The sequence below is a fragment of the Alligator sinensis genome, unplaced genomic scaffold (assembly GCF_000455745.1).
Source record: "Alligator sinensis unplaced genomic scaffold, ASM45574v1 scaffold169_2, whole genome shotgun sequence".
Taxonomy (NCBI): Eukaryota; Metazoa; Chordata; order Crocodylia; family Alligatoridae; genus Alligator; species Alligator sinensis.
In genome coordinates, this window is record NW_005842077.1 from 1,574,571 (window position 1) to 1,595,091 (window position 20,521).

General features: G+C 39.9%; 1 protein-coding gene across 1 annotated transcript in view; it reads left to right on the plus strand.

Moving 5' to 3' along the window:
* The window catches only part of SLC10A7 (solute carrier family 10 member 7), a 212,518-nt gene that overhangs the window by 157,470 nt on the left and 34,527 nt on the right, over window positions 1-20,521 (plus strand). Inside the window, exons 7-8 of the mRNA XM_006023737.2 lie at window positions 4,793-4,876; window positions 19,699-19,864. Coding sequence (XP_006023799.1) covers window positions 4,793-4,876; window positions 19,699-19,864 — 250 coding nt within the window. The remainder of the gene's footprint in view (window positions 1-4,792; window positions 4,877-19,698; window positions 19,865-20,521) is intronic.

Genomic DNA, 20,521 nt, shown 5'->3' on the forward strand with positions numbered 1-20,521 from the left:
CGCACCCTAAAAGAAGCCACAAAAGAGTCAGAAGCACAACCTTAGAACCAGGACAGCTATCCGGTGATGGCTGTCCAGTAGGCAAGATGGGACTCCTCTACTCTCATGAGATTTAGGAAAGCAAAAGGACATGAGAGCAACATGTAGGCAGAGATAGTGCAGGGCCTTGGAGCCATGTTAATAAGTGAAGACAACTGTGTTCCCACTCTGGTCAGTGACTGATTGTGGGTACATCTTCACTAGCTTCAAGCCCCTCAAACCTGCTGCCAGAAAATAAGCCCTTCCTACCCACTTACACTTTACCTGCTCTGAACTGGAAATGAGGCAGTGAGGGCCTTTCTAGGGTGGTCCAAGAACAGTAGAAGCAGATCGCGCACAGAGAATGAGAGATGTTCCCAGAATGTCCTCACCACCACATTTCTTCTGAAAAGCAGGGATATCCTGAGGTTCATTTAATGTTTGTAAAATGCTTGGAGAGCTCCACATAGATGCACTGCATAGAAATGCAAAATATATTTTGACTTATTTGGTTGGCACCTTGGGCTGAGAGTTTCAAAGCTGAGTCAAAAGGCCAACTTCCATTAAAATGAATGGGATTTAGAGGGCTCCAAATCTTTTATGACAGCTTTGTAACATGCCTATCTACTCCTTTTTGCAAATCTGAGCCATAGTTTGGAAGCTCAGCTAAAGAACATAAGAGCATAAAAAGTGCCATGCTTGGTCAGCCCAATGGTCCATCTAGCTCGGTATCCTGTCCCAAACAGTGGCAGAGGTGGATGCTATAGAGGGAAAGTTTTGAACTGGTTAGACCCATTTCATTGTCACTTCCTGCAACTTCATTGGTGTCAAAGGTCACGTGACATCACTTCCTGATGTGATACTGCTTCCTGTGAGGTCTTTGAATATGACTCGCCAGCCCACTGGGTCATAAAGTTCATGATCCAGCCCCACATTCAAAAAGATTGGACACCCCTGCTGTAAGGCAATAGAGTCTGGACTGTATGGGGATGACTTAATGCAAGGGAAGTGTCAGTGCCATATGCTCAGTAAAATGGGTAAAGCTTTGAAGAGCAAATGAAAAAGATGTACAGCCATGAAACTTGATGTAAGAGCAAAAAGTTGAGCTAAAAGTAAAGATGACTCAGTCTAGAAAAGCTGAAGATCCTGCCATTTAGTTCAGTAGTCCACTATTCACCACCTCCCCTTCCACTGTTATGTTTGGTGAGGCTTGGATAGCTTATGAGCAACACTGTATTTTGTAGGGTGCAAGGACATGCCTAAGAAACCACACATTTAGTACAATGTAGTGCTTCCAGAGTAAGGCCCCAGGGCAGCATCTGAAGTGGACTCAGCATGGTCAGGAAATGTGGCACTGGATTGTAATTTGGTATGACTGGCAAGAGATGTTTGGTTGAATCTGTGGCGGGTGCAGATGCAGAATCTTCCTTAGGGAAGATACCCCAGCTGTGAGGTCTGCCCAGTCAACCAGAAGAACAAAGATGGAGCATCTGTCTTGAGGGGCAGATTAGGACCGGAAGCGTAGTCTTATTTTCATGCAAGAGGATTTCTTTCTACCACCTAACTTTAAGTGTACCCTATTGCTTAAGAATCCGTCAGTATTTCTGCTGCGAACTCCACAACAATTATTAGGCTGCTCCAAAAAGTTCGATCTACAACTGAAGTAGGTGTAGTGCTGTGGGTCTGATTTGGAGTAGTGCACATTGAGAGTTGTGTAAAGAAACTTATGTGGAATGTGGTCCCAAGACGGTCTTAATTTAGAAACCCTCCTTTTTATATATGTAATCCTTATTCATATGATTTGTCCTAGTGGGACTACTTAAGTGAATAGTGACTACTGTTTTGAGTAAGCAGTTACATCTGGGGCCCTTGATTTGATGGGTTAGTGTTAGGAGCCTTTTATTGGCATGTTAATGGGTACCACATTCAAACATAACTATACAGAATAACTCAGAAATCGCTTTCCATTTAATAATTGCCTATATGTGTCATGACAAAATACTGGGGTGGACAACTGGCAATATACATGTCACAAGTGTCACGAGCAGCTTTTGGGTGTGGTATGTAACAGACAAGGAAAGGGATAGGCAAAAGAGTGGCAGATAGGGCAGCGAGCAGAAAGCAGAGCAGCGGATCAGGCATGGAGCAGAGAGCAGCTGATCAGGCAGGAGAAGGGAATTAGAGTGGCACTTGGACAGAGTGCAGGTGTGATGATTTATGGCGCACCTGCCAAAAAGGTTCGCCCTGACTGACTTATTGTTTTCAAACTAAGGATAGTGTCAAATACTTTTAATTTATAATTACTACTATATTCCCCATGTTGTTTCTGAAATCTCTCTTGTATTTTTGTTCCTATAGAAGAAAAATTCCATCATTAGACATTAGGATGATGGCATTAAGGGAGGTGATATGGTCAGTCAGTATACAATATGTGCATTTTTACATAAAGCAATATGATTTTTTAAGTGCAAAAGGTTTAAGATTCTGAAGGCTTGTTTCACAGCAGCAAATGAAGTACCTGAGCTATATTGTTTACAATAAAAGCTGAATCAAATCTTTACCCATCACCCAAAACAGACCTTTTGATTTTTTTTATGATTTGAAAGATTTAGAAATGTGTGATTAGTTCCTAAATTCACTTTTAATTTCTCTTACTTCCAGCTACTGAAAGTGCTAAATACAGTGGTTTACACTGTTTTTAGAGTTCTAAATACAAGTGTTAAAATTAGGAGGTGATAGGATCATAGTGCAGAAAAGGTGAAATTCTTTTTTTGGGGAAAATGACTGGATGCAGTCCCCCAGTACTGCCATCCCATACTGGGAGACAAACTAAGCAGCTGTACATGAGCTTATCCAGACCCACAGCATGTGATTGGAGGGATCTGAATGCCATATATGTACAGATTGCTGTGGTTTAGGTCAGTGGTGCCCAACCTTCAGCCTGCAGGCCAGATCTGGATCGCAGAGCCATGTCATTCAGTCTGTAGTTCTTTCTGGAGGTCTGGATATCTGGCAACAGAAGAGCAGTGGCAGTGTTAATTGCTGCTTCCCTGTGTCACAACCCAAAGGGTGTGATTTTTGGTTTTGTGTATTTCGGCACTGCTAAATTGTTCCCGCTAAATTGCAGCTTCTTTGCACGGTGGAGTTTTCTGCTGCAAAAGAGAACCCCGGTGCAAGGGAGAATTTCCCGCCAATTTGAAGCTTTCTTTGCAGGGTGCATTTCTTTGTTGCAGCACAGAAATGCTCGTTGCAAAGAGTTCCCGCCATTTGTATGCTAATTCGAGTCCCATTATTGGCCAGTTCTAAATTATTCACATGTGGCGGCTAGTGATTGGCTTGCTAGCCATATAAGAGGCTTGAGTGGCTTCCGCCCAAGTTGGAGGACTCCACGAACACCGGGAGGAGGAGACTTCACGCTGTGTGAAGATCTCTAAGCACTGCGGATCCTTACGGACCCAGTGCATTTCAAGCAGGCAACAGAGGTCTGATCAACCTCTAGCCTCTCCCTGTCGCCGATCGCAGCCTAGATGTACCCCTTCCTGCGCGCAAAAGAACCGGACCCACGGAGCCTAGCAAACTTCGTGTGAGTCCTTGCCAGACGACTGACCTCAGAGCTCTTCTACCCGGGTTCGAGTCCTGCAGGTTTATCTTCCCGTCGCCGAAAACCCATTGCGACGTACCCTCGTGTTTTGCATCTTCCCGTCGCCGAAAACCCCTTGTGATGTACCCTCGTGCCCTGCAGGTTCGAGTTTTGTTTTGTTGTCTGTCTGTAACTGCAACTCAAGCAAGTTTTCCAGCCTACACCACTGCCATCTCGGTGTAAGTAAACAATCTTTTAAACTACCGCTAAGCGTTTCTGCCTAATTCCAGCTCGACGGCCTTCCCTCTCCGACCCGGCGTGCCCGGGCTGCTGGCCACAGCCCGCGTGCAGCATGGGAAAGGGCTCGGGTCGCGCCCGGCCCGCACACCCTGGCGTCAAGTTTCCAGGCCTGTGGGGAGCCAGGCGAGCCAGATGACACGGCCTTGTACTCTAAATCAAGCCAATGCATGGGGTCAGTGAGTGGGTGGGTCTGATCTGGGCTCACAGGGCCTGATATGTTGTGGACCACTAGTTTAGGTGAAAAGACATATTTGAAATAGGTTTGCTGCTGACCACCTGGTCATAGGCTGAGATTTCAATAGTGCAGGTGTTGCTTTTTAATTAACATTCTGAGAAATAAATCCAGTGTTTGAAGCCAGAGCCAGCTGCTGATGGTTTGTAATAACAAATAGGCCATATTAAACTTGCATTTATTACTTTTTTTACAGCAGTGAAATAAAATGTACTCATATTTTTAAGTTTTGAGTTGGGGGGAGAGGGATTAAGGAAAACAGAATACCCTCAAAACAACTCTACTATGTCTTTCTTTGTTCTGTACATACATACAGTAAACTGCAGTGGGCAGAGACAACAAAATTAACTATTGCCTCTTAATGGATCTCTTCTTACATATGTCTTTTTCGGACCTTATCCTACAAATATTTATATAAATAACTTTGCATATGTGAGTAGCCCCATTTAATTCAATAAATAAGTATTGCCAGGATTTGAGCCTTAGATTATAAACACTTCAGGCCAAGGTTGTTCTTTATTTTGTAACTGGGCTTAGTAATTATGCAAATATATTTGTATGTATATATGTATAAATGTTAATGAGTTGTATCATACAAGTAGATACTGCAAATGTTCAAAGAAGGATCAATATTGATGTTTATTTCTATTTTTATTTTGTAGCTTGGATCATCTTCCTCTGTGCCTTTTACATCTATATTCTCACAGCTGTTTATGACTGTTGTTGTTCCTCTTATTATTGGACAGGTATGTCTCTTCAATATACATTCTCAGATTTTTTAAGAGTAAGATAAAGAGAGCTATCTTGAAGATAGACTGGCAACCCAGTAAGCTGCCACATAGGAAACAGCCTCAGGATAATGGAGTCTGATATTGAAGAAAAGATGCTAGAGTGCTCCCTGGAGCCCCATTGATCTTTGTTGAGATTGAGCATCTGTCCCTCACTACCACAAACATACGCTATTGCATATTGAGAAGGGAGCTGTGAACATAAAGTGGGGGAAATGGCAACCCAAACCGAGAAATTCCAACCTCATACAAATGAGCTTTGAGAATACTGTATAGTTCTTGTGTCGCATGCCCTTTGCCTGGATGATGGAAGAGGTCCTGCCTATGTAGCATCTACTACTAAGTATATTAATAAAAATAAGTATATTAAAAGAGTATATTAAGATTTGCAAAGTCAAACACTTCTAAATTAGGAAATGCTAGAATTAAGGTTGCCCATGCCTTTGTGCATGTATGTTATGATACAGGCTTTAATTACATGATCACAAACAATTTTTTTCACAGGACGTCATTCTGTACACAGGATGGATGGTGCTCACTGAATGAGCAGCTGTTCAATATTTCATTTTAGCCTCCGTTCACTGTGCGGCACCAGACCTTATTTATGGCATGTGACTGAAACCCTGCACTGAATACAGAATTATTAATTATCTCGTGGTTTTTTTTATGCCACTTGTCACTGTAGTAGCTGAGCGCTTCAAAGATCTTTAAATCAATACACAAGAAAGGGAGGTATTATTTTCTCCATTTACATATGGGGAAATGAAATAGGGATATTCATTCTGAAATTTTCAATAACGTTCACTAGTTTTGGATACTAAACTAGAAATTTTTGAAGCCAGATTTTTTTTTTAAACCTTGGACTTAAAAGATCTTACTAAAGTGCAAATACCGAAGTGCAGAATACTGCACTTAGGACGGAACAATGAAATGTACAGGTACAAAATGGGAAATGACTGGCCAGGCTGCAGTACTACAGAAAAGGATCTGTGGGTCATAGGGGGCTGCAAGCTGCATATACAGCCCCTGGCAAACATTCATTTAATGACCCAATGGGATGTGATTCCTGATATCAATAGTTGGACTTCCTGCCATGCCACACATGCATGGCAGGAGATGCAATTTTGGTATCAGGAATCGCATCAAATCGTTCCATTACTACTTGCTGTTGCTGTGGCAGCCCAGGAACCCAGGCTCCCCCTGCATCAGCAAGTTGGGCTTGGGCTGATAGTTGGGTGGTTTTTGACTCTAGCCCAAATCTTAAACAGGCCTCAGTGTGGTCCCAGAGCTACAATCAGCTGATTGTCAGCTTCGCCCCCAGACTACACTGGGGAATTGAGCTAGCACTGAGTCGATTGTTGGCCCTAACCCAGACAACCTTGGTTCCCCAGGGCTTTCCGGGTAGGCAGTCAGCTGATTCTGGGACTCAGCTGGACATCCCCAAATCTCAAACCCAAGGTTGTCTCGGCGAGGGCCCACAATCTACTGATTGTCAGAGCTGGCTGAACTACCAGGCACCTCAGGATAATGAGAGAGGCTTCCAGCAGGGGGCTGCTTCACTGCTGGGAGCTTTCAATCCCCTGTGCCCAACAGCCTGGCCAGAGCTACTGGGCAAAGGGTTTAAAATCCTCCATGGGGAAAGCCCTTTGCCTCCCCGCAGCCTCCAGCCAGGGCCAGCAATCAGCTGATTGTCCGTGCCAGTACCATTCCTGACCCCAGCTTGGTCCTGGCCCTGAGATTGACAATCAGCTGATTGTTGGCCTTGGCCACACCTTAAATATGTAAGGTGCCATACAAACCACCCATAAAAATGTCCTACATACAATGTAGAACATCTTTGTGGCTTGTTCCCCTTTTCTGTCACCTTAAATCCAGTGAACAGGTAGCACCCTACCCATTTATGCCATGATTAGCACATTAATTATGGCATAAATGTAACATGTAGAGTGGGCCTCAGTCAGCAGCATAGTAATGTTGGGAGGAAAAAAAAGCTAATATGTTAGCAGTATTAACATAAAAGCTGTGTATGTATTAACAGGACTGTCTCTTTCCAATCATGAGAAATGATTCTGTTTAGCAATGGTGAAATCTCACCTGAAGTACTGTTTTCAAAATGGGGACAGATAGAAAAAAGTCTGAGGAAAACCACAAACATTATTATAGGTCTTGATTTATGAGGAAAAGCTGGAATGATTGGAATTAGTCTGGAGGAAAAGAGGGGAGTTTTGGTAACAAAACTGCCGTAAGGAGGATGAATCATTTGTTTTCATTGTTCGTAAGGGACAGGACAAGATCTAATGGAATTAAATTGCAACATGGAACATTCAAGGATTGCTGTTAAGAAGTAGTTTTGGTGGTGATAAGGATCTTTTTAAAATATGGGTTGTCCCTACTATTTTCTTCTGAGAAATGGGCTTTACAATTTTGATTGATATTTTCCCAAAGAGTTTAGTCTGAGCCAGATGCACACAATGGAAAATTTAAATCCCTGTGGTTACATCTTAGCAAAAATATAAACAAAAAATACCGGATCCCTGTAATGGAAATATTGGACAACCTTAAATTTAAGTATCACTATCTGTGCTACCTACAATAATAATAAAAGTAAATCACCTCACAAACAGTAACTATTCTTGTATTCTTGTTTGATAGACGAAGTTAAAATCTCATATGACTTGAATGGTAACTGTAGTGACTCAAGGGATACTGATTGTCTGCTGCATAGTATTTTGTGACCCTGATTGTGTAATATGACAGAGGCTAGGTAATGGACCCCAATCAGTAGGACATTTAAACGCATATTTAACTTTAAGCGTGTTCCCCCTCCTCCCCCCCCACCCCGGATTTCCGCACCAGTGGTGGGGCAAGAGACACTGGGCTGCAGCCCAGCTGGAACTAGGGCCTAGCAGTGGTGACAGCATGATTTCTGTACTGACCACGAGGTGTGGGGCTGCAGCCCGGTCAGAGCCAGCTCCCGGCAGCACTTGGGGCAGCAGTGGCTTGGAGGTGTGCCCCCCTTCCCCCCCCCCCCCCGCCAACATTTTCATGTCATCTCTGGTAACAACCATAAAGAGAAGTATCAGTTGGTGTTTCTTTTCTTGCCTGCCAGGGGCAGGGGGTTGGACTAGATGGCCCACTGAGGTCCCTTCCGACTCTATGAGTCTATGAATCTATCTATGAATCTTACAGACATTCCTATGCATCTCACCTTTAGTGCATATTATCAGAGTGATAGTCAGAATATGTAATCCGGAAGGGGCTAGGCAGAAAGCTGAAAGATGAGGTTGTGCTACTTCTAAATTTCTTAGAAGCAAACAGTATTGCAGCAAAACTGGAGAAAGTGAAATCCTTAATGGTGCCAGGTGCAGAAGACCCGGAGACATTAGCAATCTATGCTACAGTCGGTGTGAGTCAGAAGAGGACTGCCAACTGCTAGATAGTCACTATAAATTTTCAGGAGTACTTTGATCTATTCACAAAGGGATGTTACTCAGGAAAGACGCATTGTATTACAAGAAACCAACAGGCAGGTGATATCACTGAATATTTGTTTACAGACCTGTGTAATAAATTTAAGTCCTGTGAGCTTGAGTAGTAAGCAGATGAACTAATTAGAGACCGAAGTAATTTAAAACTCAGATTACTTATTATATAACTGAGCAATAAGTCAAAACAAGATTGACTGTGAGAAGCATGCATGACTTATAGGAAACATACTATAAAGAGACTGAACAAACAGTAACAGCAAGGTGATTCGGGGAGAAAACTTAGCTGTAAGGAAGACTCAAGTGCTAGCTATTTTCAAAATATAGTGCAAACTGCGGAAAAATTACTCTCATTTACAAGTGCTTGAGTGTGTTTATTGATGAAAAGCCAGCAAAAATAGCCCGAGTACTTCTAAGCACGAGCGTTTTAAAAATGAAGGTACTGCATTCTGTAGAATATGTGCAAACAACACTGTCATGGAAAAGCTAAGTGTAATCTACACTGTCCATCTCAGAACGGGGAAGTGTAAGAAGAGACCAACATTTTTGTAGTCCAGACAGGAATTCATGCTTTCATTGAAAGTTAGGTATCCAGGTATGTGACTGCAGTAAATGCAGGAAAAAAAATCCAAGAGAACCACCAACACTAGGTGATGTTTCTGATTGCCCTTCATCCAAGGTTGGCACAGATCTATTTTTGAAATAAATAGGAAGGATTACCTCTCATTTGTGGGCTGCTACTCATTTTTTTTACTGAGCTGTTGCACAACATGCTGAGTAACAATGTAATAACACTTCGTAAATCACCATTTGCTCACCATGGGATTCTAGATGCATTAAGAGATAATGGCCCACAAGTCATGAGTGACACATTTCAGCAATTATCCTTAATTTATCAGTTCATGCCCACCATGTCAAGGCCTTACTATGCACAGTCAAACTGTTCAGCAGAAAAGTCTGTCCACAAATATACAATAAGATTGCCCAATAAGAAAGGACCTTATTTTAAAAAAATCAAGCTTGTAACCTGCTTCTTTAAAGGGTCTCCTTTCTCTCCAAGTCATACTGGCTCAGTTGTGACTGCCAGAACCTTAAGCTTAAGCCTCTTCATTAGAAAACAGACTGGTTACAGGTATAGTATTCTTCATTTCCCTTTAGAACACTCTGCCCTTAGAAAAAAGCCTGAACAGTCCAGATTTGTTCACCTTCTGGGCATGCTGTATAGTCTATCTATTTGAGCAGCCATTGGCAGATAACTGGCACATAATGGTGTTTCTTGCTAACTGACTGCATATTTTTCACAGCCTGGACCCATGTCATGTTGCAGCATTCATTAATTCCAGTGGTTACTGTTGTACACAAGGTCCACTTTTCAATTTGTGATCGCATTAATTGAACGTTCGGGCAGCCTGAACAGAATGTATGTATGTGGGCTTTGTGCTGAAACCCATCTATGTACCACAAAATCCATATTGTGTGCACAAATCAGATCCTGGAATTGTATGCCTAATTACTTGTTTTAACTTCAGGTTTAGAAAATTCTTCCATCACTCAATCTCTGAGCACATGTATTAAAATGAAAATATACATAATTTATCAGTGACTAATGTAATTAGATTCTCATCTCCAGAAATAACTTTTTAACCCACACAATCACGTTCTCAAAGAAAGGTCTTGAGTGAATACTTGGCCTTCCCTATAATCCTCAAGTCAATTAATCAAGGCCTTGTCAGACTAAAGAAGGGAGAAAAGTCAATACTCAAGTGCTCTGCCTTCTACCCTAAAATGTTCAAATTAAAGGGGATCTTAGCACAGAGCATTACTTAGGAGAGAGATTGGCTCAGGAGCCAGAAAGTAAACAAATATATATTTGTAATAGATTTGAAAATCCAGTATCAACTACTGTTTAAAATTAGAACTAGCAAAGTTTCAATGCACATACCTCAAAATGAAACTGGAACTCAAAGTTGATTGTAGAGACATGATGCCATATGCCAAAAATAATAAGTCAAAACTTTTCCAATGGAATGTTGTTCCACTGAATTATTTTTAAAAAGCATCAAAATCAAAACAGCCAGTGAGAAAAAGACCATTCCAACCAAAATCAAGGTAGGTTAATGAGCAAACTCAGCCTGGTATGCTGCCAGCTCATCCATCTTGCTCCTTGGTAGCCTAATCTTACATCAGCTTATGGTCTAAGCCAAGGTACTCAACCTAGGTCTTGTGGGCCAGATCCAGCCTGTGGCACTGTGTCATTCGGCCCCTGGGGCTCCCCACAGGTCCAGAAATTTGGGGACAGGGAAGTGGTGCCACTGCTTCCCTGCTGCCAAATCTCCAGATCCATGGGGAGCCTTAAGCCCTGTGAGCTGGATCCAGGACCTGGATCCAGGACCTGACCCCAGTGCACAGGGGCAGCTCCAGGCCATTGGGACACACTCCAGATATGTGGGGCCCTAGGGTTTCAGAGGCCCCAAGCTTCCTTGTTTCATTCTTTTTTCAGCCTTTTTTTGAAATGTTAGCATTTCCCATGGAAATAGGAGCTCTGTCTTTCAATCAGACTCTCAAGTAGCATTACTCTGTATTTACTCCCTGGTACATTTCAAGTGTTCTAACATTATTGTAACCCAGTGTAAAGGTCAAATGCATGAATACTTATGGTGAAGTCAGTTGAAAATAGTTACAGTGATCATTAAGGCTTCTTTTGCATTAATTCATGATCCTTTGAAAGGTTGGCCCATTGTTTGCATGGTTTAATAGATAAGAAGCTAGTGAAGTTTTAAGAAAAATAATAGATGTGGTATTTTCAAAATCTATTAAAATTACATATCTTCTTCCTGGTGCTGAGTGTACAAGCATTGGTAATCCTCTTAGACAAGCATGGGGTAGTAGTGGAAATCTGGACCACGCTAGTCACCTTTTGGCCAGATTTCAATGATATCTTCAATGAGAGATTGGATCTTCCGCTGGAGTCCTATCGTCTGGAGGTATAGCAAGCATGCCTTGTAGTTCACCATTCTATACCCATATGTACATACACCATGACCTATTGTCAATATTAGTTGAATATTATGTTTGCTTTACTCTGTTTGAGGATTAGTAGTGTATAACAATCTGTGATTTGTTCCCCCTATTGTATACACATATAGAGAGCTGGAAAATTCCTGTAATATAAGCAAACATATACAAGCTGTTTTAAGGAAAAGGAATGTTTTCTGGATTTCACAGATTGTCTCCAAGTTCTGATATATACTTTTCTTAATATAGCACAGGCTTATATTTAGTTTAAAGTGAGTACTGAAGACTGCTATTCATGAGCTACATTGGCATGTTAGGTTAATGTTTGCCTTCCTTTCAGTGGGTGGTTAATACTTGTCAACAGAGTAAAGAAGAGCTTAGAACATCCTATAAACAGTTCTATCATGTCCAGCAATTTTGAGAGTTTGGCCAAAGATCATTGTTTCTTTGTTTTATTTCTTTTTTTTAATTCCAGAAGTGACATATAACAGAAACAATGAGTGCCACTGCAATATTTCCTTTGCCTTTTTTTGCAGACTTTCTCCTTTCTCTACACCTAAGTGCTTATGACAGACTTTTATTTTATGTTTTATATTAAAGAGCGATTTATGATTAAATGTTAATGAAATAGAATTTTCACTGTGCTTTCATTATATTCTACTAGTTTGAACATTTTTCAAAGCAACACACCAAAACCCACTGTTTTCTATGAATAAATAATAAAAAGCATGTCTGCACATTATCATTCATGCATTCTCTAGTTGCCCCATTGGTGATTTGTCTGCCAACATAAAATGGGCACTTCATATTCAACAGTCCTTAACTAAAGCTAAAATTAATGTTATGATTCTAACAGTTCTCCCCCACCCCTTTCTGCCCTCCCCCCAAAATCTATAGAGTAAGGTAAGTTGTGTACGTTCTGTAATGGTTCATGGAATCCAGTCTAGTAAAAACATATATGATATTCTACAAACATGGGGTTTCAGAACCATCTCCTACGTCTGTGTCCAAATTGTCCAGGAGCTTTTCCAACATTAAGAATGAGTATTTGTAAATGAAATTTAAAAGGGTTGCTTGCTTTATTGTTATACAATCTGCCAGCAAATCTGAAATAGTAAATATAACAGTGAAATTCTGACTATGAATCCTACCAACGATCAGTCTACAATTGAAAGGAAAAGTCATACTGGTACTGGGGAAGGGAAAAGTAGAAGCATAAATGATGAAAAATGTAAACTAAGTATAATTAAGTTAAAACGGATTTAAAATGGAAAAATAAACCAAAGGTTACAGAAATGTCCATTAAAAATGTCCATTAGAAATGTCCATAGAAGTAGCCCTCCTTTTCATAGTTAAACTTCAAGCGAGTTGCAGAAATGAAGCCTTGTCATCTGGGAAATTAGTAGAGAAATGTTTCTATGGAAAACTGAGATAATGGCTTAACAAGATTCAGACCATGATTTGTTCCCTTCTGATATTTCACTTTAACAAGAAATAGGACAGCATCTCCACAGAAATGTAGACAAATAAATATATAAAGATAACAGGAAATATTCTGTTTGGTCTTGCCATATTATTATGAAAATGAAAGCTGTTAATTGACCAACATCTTAGTACATGATTTTTAATATCACTTAATCAGTGGAATCCACAGGGCCCAAGTTTAATGGAAAGTTGACTCACCTTGAATGGGTTCATATGCCAGGAGCTAATTTGTCAAAGTAAAGCAGAAGAAAGGGCATGGTAATTTAGACTTACTCATTCAGAAAGGCATGAGTTTTCTTAGGCTATAGCCTACATTGTCAGATGCTATGAAGAAATAGGCAGTAGCCTACGGAAGCTCATGACTCTCTGAATGACTTCGTCTCTAAGGGCATTTATACACATACTTTTTGGTCCTGTTACACGCCGCTTCAGCACTGACACACAAGCTGACACACATTGTGCTGTCTCACATGCAGTTGTATAAGTTGCAAAATGCATGTCAGCACACACAAAATGGCTGCAGCGTGCTTTTGAACTAAAGCACTTCCTATGTGTTTTAGTTCAAAAGCATGCCACCACCATTTTCTCAGCGCTGATGTGCATTTTGCCATTTATACAAATGTGTGCATCACAGTGCTGGGCGCTTGCATGTGGAAAAATGCTCTTAGGGCATGTCTACGTGTTCATTAATGTGCTTTAGGTAATGTGCATTAAATTTAGTATCTCTGGACATTAGTACACAAGTTTGTGCCACAGTGCTGGGTGCTTTTAAAAGCACCCAGCACAACAATGCACACATTTGTATAAACGGCAAAATGCACGTCAGCGCTGAGAAAATGGCGGCGGCATGTTTTAGAACAAAAACACATGGAAGATATTTTAGTTCAGAAGTGCACCACTGCCATTTTCTCAGCGCTGGTACGCATTTCACTGTTTATACAAATGCATGCGACGCAGTGCCAGGTGCCTCAGCTTGTAGGTGGAGCAGACTCAAGTCTGCATATAAATCAAGTTTGAGCATAAATGTCCTAAGGTGCCACCCTACCCTGTCTTCTGCCTAACTTCAGACTGGCTCAGCTAACCACCTCTCTCTGCTTATAAAAGTAGGTCAACGGATATAATTTATATGGATAGTGATCAAGAGTATCCAATCAGTTCCAAAAGAAAAAGGAAGAGCCTGGTAAATATTTGCTTCTCAGATTGTAAGAAAGAAACAGTTCGTGTTTCTCTCTACCCTTTTTTATGGAAAGAAATATTAAATCAGAATTTGAACTGAGTGCTTAATGGGAAGAAACCCTAGGAACAGCCAAGTTCACAAGAAGATTTAAGTTAAAATATGTTACATTATTGTGTATTTTTTTTTATCAATAAATCTAAATGTTGGGAATGATGTGAGTTAGAACTCTTCTCTAGTTTATTGGACTTCCTTGTATAGAGTGGAAGGGACTATCCATTCAGGTGCTGCTTTGGTTGTTAATTCCTCCCTTGAAAGGAACAGTGAGATTCAGGTGGCACATGAAAGTAGTGTCTGAAATTGCTAGCATTAGCACAGGCTATGTACTGTTAGCTTTTTGTTTTGTTTTTTTTGTTCACGGACTTTTCTTTTTCAGCATTTTACTTCAGGCTCCAATTAGCATTCAGGATTCTCTTTCTTGGAGCAATCCATATTACTCCTGGCATTTTAACCTAATATTTGATTTCCTGTCTGAAGAGTAGAGTCAGTAGGAATCGCCAAGGTTCGCACCTGACTAGCTTTTCTCCTCTTCTTCTTCTTTGCAGGAGTTTATTTCAATGAAAATCTTTAAAGGTGTTTTTTGGGTTTGTTGTTGTTCGTGTTTTTTAGTATTGCTGGAAAATATTTAGGCTTTCAAAATTAAGCTCATTAATTCAAAGCGTCTTAAAATATAAATGTTTTAAAGAACATTAATAAATACCAAATGTATGAGTTTTTGATCTGATGGAAGAAATTGAAGTGAGTTTCTCTACTGAACATCTAGCACAATCATTAATAGCTCAGCCTCTCCTCTTAAAATTAATACTGTTTTAGATTTCTTCCAATCCAACAGTTTTAAGCGCAGGCCCTTTAAGTTACTTCACCTTTTACATTAATATAAGACAAAAGTAAAGTATCAAGTCTACAGTGAGGAATACGTCCTCCAAATGTATTTATTGGGCATGTCTACACATGCTGATTTAAGGTGCTTTAGCCTGATTTAAGGTGCATTAAGGGTGTGTGTCTGCACGTGTGTACCCTTAATGCTCCTTAAAATGGTGATTTTAGGCTATTTTCACCTAAATTTGATACCTACAAAAGCAGGTACAAAAGCAAATTTAGGCATGAATAGCTAAAGCACATTAAGTTAAGTATAGACACATTAAGGTGCATTGACACTGTGTGTGGACTGGCATGGGTCTAACTTTAGTCTGACGTCAGTCCGTGCACACAGCGTTAATGCACTTTAACATGTGCATGTATAAATGCAAAACTAAATCACCTTAATGTGCATTAAGCTAATACACATTAAATCTAAGCGTGCCTAAGCGCATGTGTAGACATGCCAACTGTGTACATTTCTTTAAACTACTGCTGCTGTTAAAACAAAATTTTGTTCTTGTGGTCTTGCCTACATGATTTCATAAAGAAAAATATATATTGAGAAGCCAAACTGTCTTTAAATTTTGTGGACTCAAAATAATCCCTGAATTATCAAAAAAGATAATTATGAAAAATTAAACAAGAAACTATAGAAAGCTCATTAGATATAGTAGAAGATTTACTGGGAAAGTATCATTCTGATATTGTAAGGCATTTTTTCCTTATTTCTTCCATATTTTGAATCTATAACATATTTCCATATGTAATATAAATACCAAAACAATTCCATAGATAGCCTAAAGTAAATTGTCTCAAACAGTTTGGCACAGAACCTCTGCTCAAGTTTCAGCAATAAATGTATTTTTACTAACCTATTCAAATGTATTTATATTGCATTTTCTTTTTCCTTGAATCTACTAATCACAGTTCCAGCCCAGGTCAGAGTATTCTAATTCAAATTCCATGTATACAGTCTTAAATAGCTTTTCTTTTCCTCAAAAGTACACCCTAAACTTAGGAGGATTTATGTTGAAATCGATCATGTTAGAGGCCAGAGACCTTGCCTCTTGCCTCTAACAGGTCACAGAATTAAAAACATTAGCATACTTTGGGCTTGATCTCTCTTCACATTATCCACACTGTACATTTTCATTAAAATTTTATAACTCCATAATAATGGTTCATCCCTGTACAGTGGCTTTTAAGGGAATGTCTGAAAGAAATTTTGTATATTTTACCACAGAAATCCTCTTCAGCTTCTTCAAAAGTTTAGCCATACTTTTAGGGTATGATCACATCTGGCAGGTATCACATTTGAAAGTTGGGAGATATCACTTGGGTTATTAGGATTTCATTATATGGTTTCCCATAAGTCAGTTATTTTACTCAGCAGAATTTTTAGAAACATTCTAAGAGGGTGATCATTATCCCGCTTTTGAAGGGGCCTGGAGTGTGGTGCAAGCACTAAAGTTGACTGCCCAGAGGTTGCAAATTCAAGGCCATAGCAGAAGCACTCATGACACAGCCCTGTCAGATTCCAGCAAATGTGGAAATTCTGCTAAATACCTTGTCACAACAAGGACATGAGAAAGGAGCTGAAGGGAAGGGTGTCTGAATACCATGTTCAGAATACTGAGTGTACGGTAGGCATGCAGGGAGAAAATGAGGGAGTTCAGCACGTGATTTGGGATGCAGCTGGCAAGGGACATAGAAGGCAATAAAAAGGGATTCTTCAAGTATGTCAAAAGTAAGATGGAAGACCAGAGAAACTGTAGGTCCCTTACAGAATGCAGAGGGCTATATGGTTATGTATGATGCAGAAAAGGCTGAAGTATTTAATGCCTTTTTTACTTCAGTCTTCACAAATAGGGACAGCTACTAGATGACAAGTGCAGTTAATGGCAAGGATAGGGAAGGAGACATATAGCCTAAAGTAGTAGAAGAACAGGTTAGGGGTTACTTAGAGAAGCTAGATGATTTCAGATTGTTAGGGCTGGATGAGATGCACCCTTGGGTACTGAAGGAATTGACTGAGGTAATTTCAGAGACATTAGCTATCCTTTTTTAGAATTTGTGGAGGTTGAGTGAGTTCCCAGATGAGTGTTAAAGGACAAACATAGTGCCTATCTTTAAGAAAGGGAGGAAGGAGTGTCCAGGGGAATTACAGACCAGTGAGCCTGACCTTAATATCTAGAAAGATCATGGAGCAGATCCTCAAGGAATCTATTGTGAAGCACCTAAAGGAGAACAAGGTGATCAGGAGCAGCCACCATGGATTCACCAAGAGCAAGGCATGCCTAAGCGATCCGATTTCCTTCTATAATAGGAAATCAGATTGAAAGGCTTGTGGATGTTGGGAGGACAGTGGCTTTGATATAACTTGACTTTAGCAAGGCTTTTGACAAGGTCTGTCATGACAGTCATTAACAACCTAAGGACATACAGACTAAAAGTACTGTAACATCATAAATAACTGGTTGAATCATTGTATTCAACAAATAGTCATCAATCACTCAATGTCTAGTTGGGAGGAGGTATGAAGTAGGGTTCCCCAAGGGTCTGTCATGGTCTGATATTGTTTAATATCTTCATTAATGATTTGGACAAAAGTACTGAGTGCATGCTTAGTAAATTTGAGAATACCATCAAGTTAGATGGAGTTGTAGATTCTCCAGAGGTAGGACTAGGATTATGCACTAGGGATGGAATAATTGATTGTACAGATACAGACTGGGGAATGACTGGCTAGGCTGCAGTAATGCAGAGGAGTACCTGGGGACCATAAGCTGAATATGAGCCAAGTGTGCTTTTGTTGCAAAAAAAGCCAACAGCACAATGTATTAACAGGAGTGTCTCTTGAAAATCAAGAGTTTCTTTTCTTCAATACAGCACTCGTGAGACATCACCTGGAGTACTATGTTTAGTTTTGGTCCACATGCTTCAAGAAGGATGTGGACAGATTGGAAAGAGTCCAGCGCAGAGTAACACAAATAATTTAGAGGCGTGGCAAGTAAGACTTATGTGGAAAGGCTGAAAGAACTATGGTTATTTAGTTTAGAGAGAAGAAAACTGTGGGGTATTAGATAATAGTCTTCAAATATCTGAAGAGCAGTTTACAGAGGATGGAGAGGGGTGTTTCTCCTTGACTGTAGGAGACAGGACTAGTAGCAATGGGCTCAAAATGCAGCCAAGGAAATTTAGGTTGGAGATTAGGAGGAACTTTCTGACTATGAGAGTGGTCAAGCATTGGAACAGGCTACGTAGAGAAATTGTGGAATCTCCATCCTTGTAAGTTTTCAAGAGCAGGTTGGACAGACACTTGGCTGGGACAATTTAGTCAGGAATGATCCTGCCTTGAGCAGGGGGCTGGACTAGATGACTTTGTAAGGTCCCTTCCAGCCCTACTTTCCTATGATCTTGTTTTGCATGTAGTTGATCAAATCTACTTCATGAAGTTAACAGGATAGGCAGCTCCTTATAGGATTTACTGAGAGATTTTAAATAATCTAGAAAGGTGGTGATAGGGACTGACAGATCTACGAACAGTTTCCCAGCCCTGGCAGCTAACTTGTGAAAAGGTCTTGTAGTGATTTTGATCTTGCATACTTACAATTTTTTCCATATTACTCAATTAATAGTGCTGATGTTTATTAATAGTAATACTCTGTGGAAGCGTCATGACACTTTTAGCACCCTCTCATTGCAATGGCCATGATGAACTATTATTTATAAAAGAGCCTGGTAACAGAATGCAAGGAGATCTCCTGAGAAATTAGACAAGATAATGGGATTGCTGAAAACTTAACACAAGTCATGGCTATAGGATAAAAGCTTTAAAAAAGGTTTTTCAAACCATTTAAAAATAAAGAGGAAAAATGCAGTTCCCCACACAGTGCTCAGATATGTGGTGCTCAATTTTGTATAATTTGGCATAATTTTAAAGTTAAAACTACTCTTACATTTAAATGTGTCTCTAAGACAAAATCTTGCAAAACAACTACAGATTCAATTTCCTGAAATTAGAAAAGTTGCACTAAGCACTATAGGTTTGTTCATTTTTATGTGTTAATTCTGGCATTCTGAAAGCGTGCAAATGGCATTTGTCTTTGGATTTACAAAAACTCTAGATATTCAGAGTTTAAATAATTCAGACTCCCACAACACATGCACTTTTGCTTTTCAAGCATGAGTTATAATTTAATTAAAAACTTCTGGTGCATCGCTGGCTATTTAAATATTAAAATGTTCCATGGATCACTTTCGATTATCTACCGTCATGAAATTCCTGAAGATGTCAGATTTTTAAGATTCCCAAAGTTGCACTTGGAATTGTCTGTTGATGCAAAGGGGACTGTGATAATTACATACATCCATTAGTATCAGCAGAGGAGATAAACTTTGGGGAGGCTTAATGGGCATGTCTCAGTGACAGCTAGCAAAGAACATTTGGCATGATTAAGGATGGATATGAATGCACTTGAAAATATACTCTCATTATGGACACCCAGTGGAAGTTGCACTACAAATGTTAAATTCCCCAGAAGAAGAGTTGTGTGGCAGGGAAGCTTTGAAATCCACTGTGGCCGTCATCCAAATTATTCTCTTCTCTTTGTCTTTCCGCTGTCAGATTCATTTTGTGATGCCCAACTTGGCTCCCTGCATCTTTGCAAAAAGGCAACCTGTTGATTTATGTGTTTCAGATTGTCCGAAGATACATCAAGGATTGGCTTGAAAGGAAGAAACCGCCATTTGGTGCTATCAGCAGTTGTGTGCTCCTGATGATCATCTACACAACATTCTGTGATACTTTCGCCAATCCAAATATTGACCTTGATAAATTTAGTTTGATTATAGTCGTGTTCATAAGTAAGTTTAGTCTTAAAATATTTTTTTGATCAGTTAGTCTCTTATATACAATGAATAGCATCTACTAGAAGGAGAAGGAAAGTTTAACTAGCATGGAGCTGAATTTTGTATTTTTAATGCATCTTGTAAGTAAGATAGATTAGAAAAACTACTAGAGGTTGCATGCTTTTTAGGATGTTGAGAAAGCAACAGCATTAATAATTGGATAAATCTTGTCATGTACTCTTGAGATTGCTCTGTAGTATTTCCTTTCTGAAAGGGCATAAGTATTATGTTTTCAAATATTTTTGCCCATTCTTTTGAGGTTTTATCTATTATTAAAGGACAGGACATGTTTTGATTTAGTATTGCACACAAAAAGAATAGATTCCATTTTGAGATATCAGTCACAGAAAATTGTTCTAACAGCTCTTGAACCACTGTTCCCTGTCAGTCTTATACAACTAGAAATTATTGGGATTTTCTAGGTGGGGGATACATTTCCATGGTTAAAGTGATTTGTTGCAATTTTTGTTTCAGATGTACCTTATTCATTCACATGTTATGGAATAGACCCTTGATATCCTTGCTATCAGTTAGAAATACATTAGCTGATCATGAACTCCCAACAAAGGGCAGCAGTGTCCAATAACTGCCCACTCTTCCAATCAATTACTC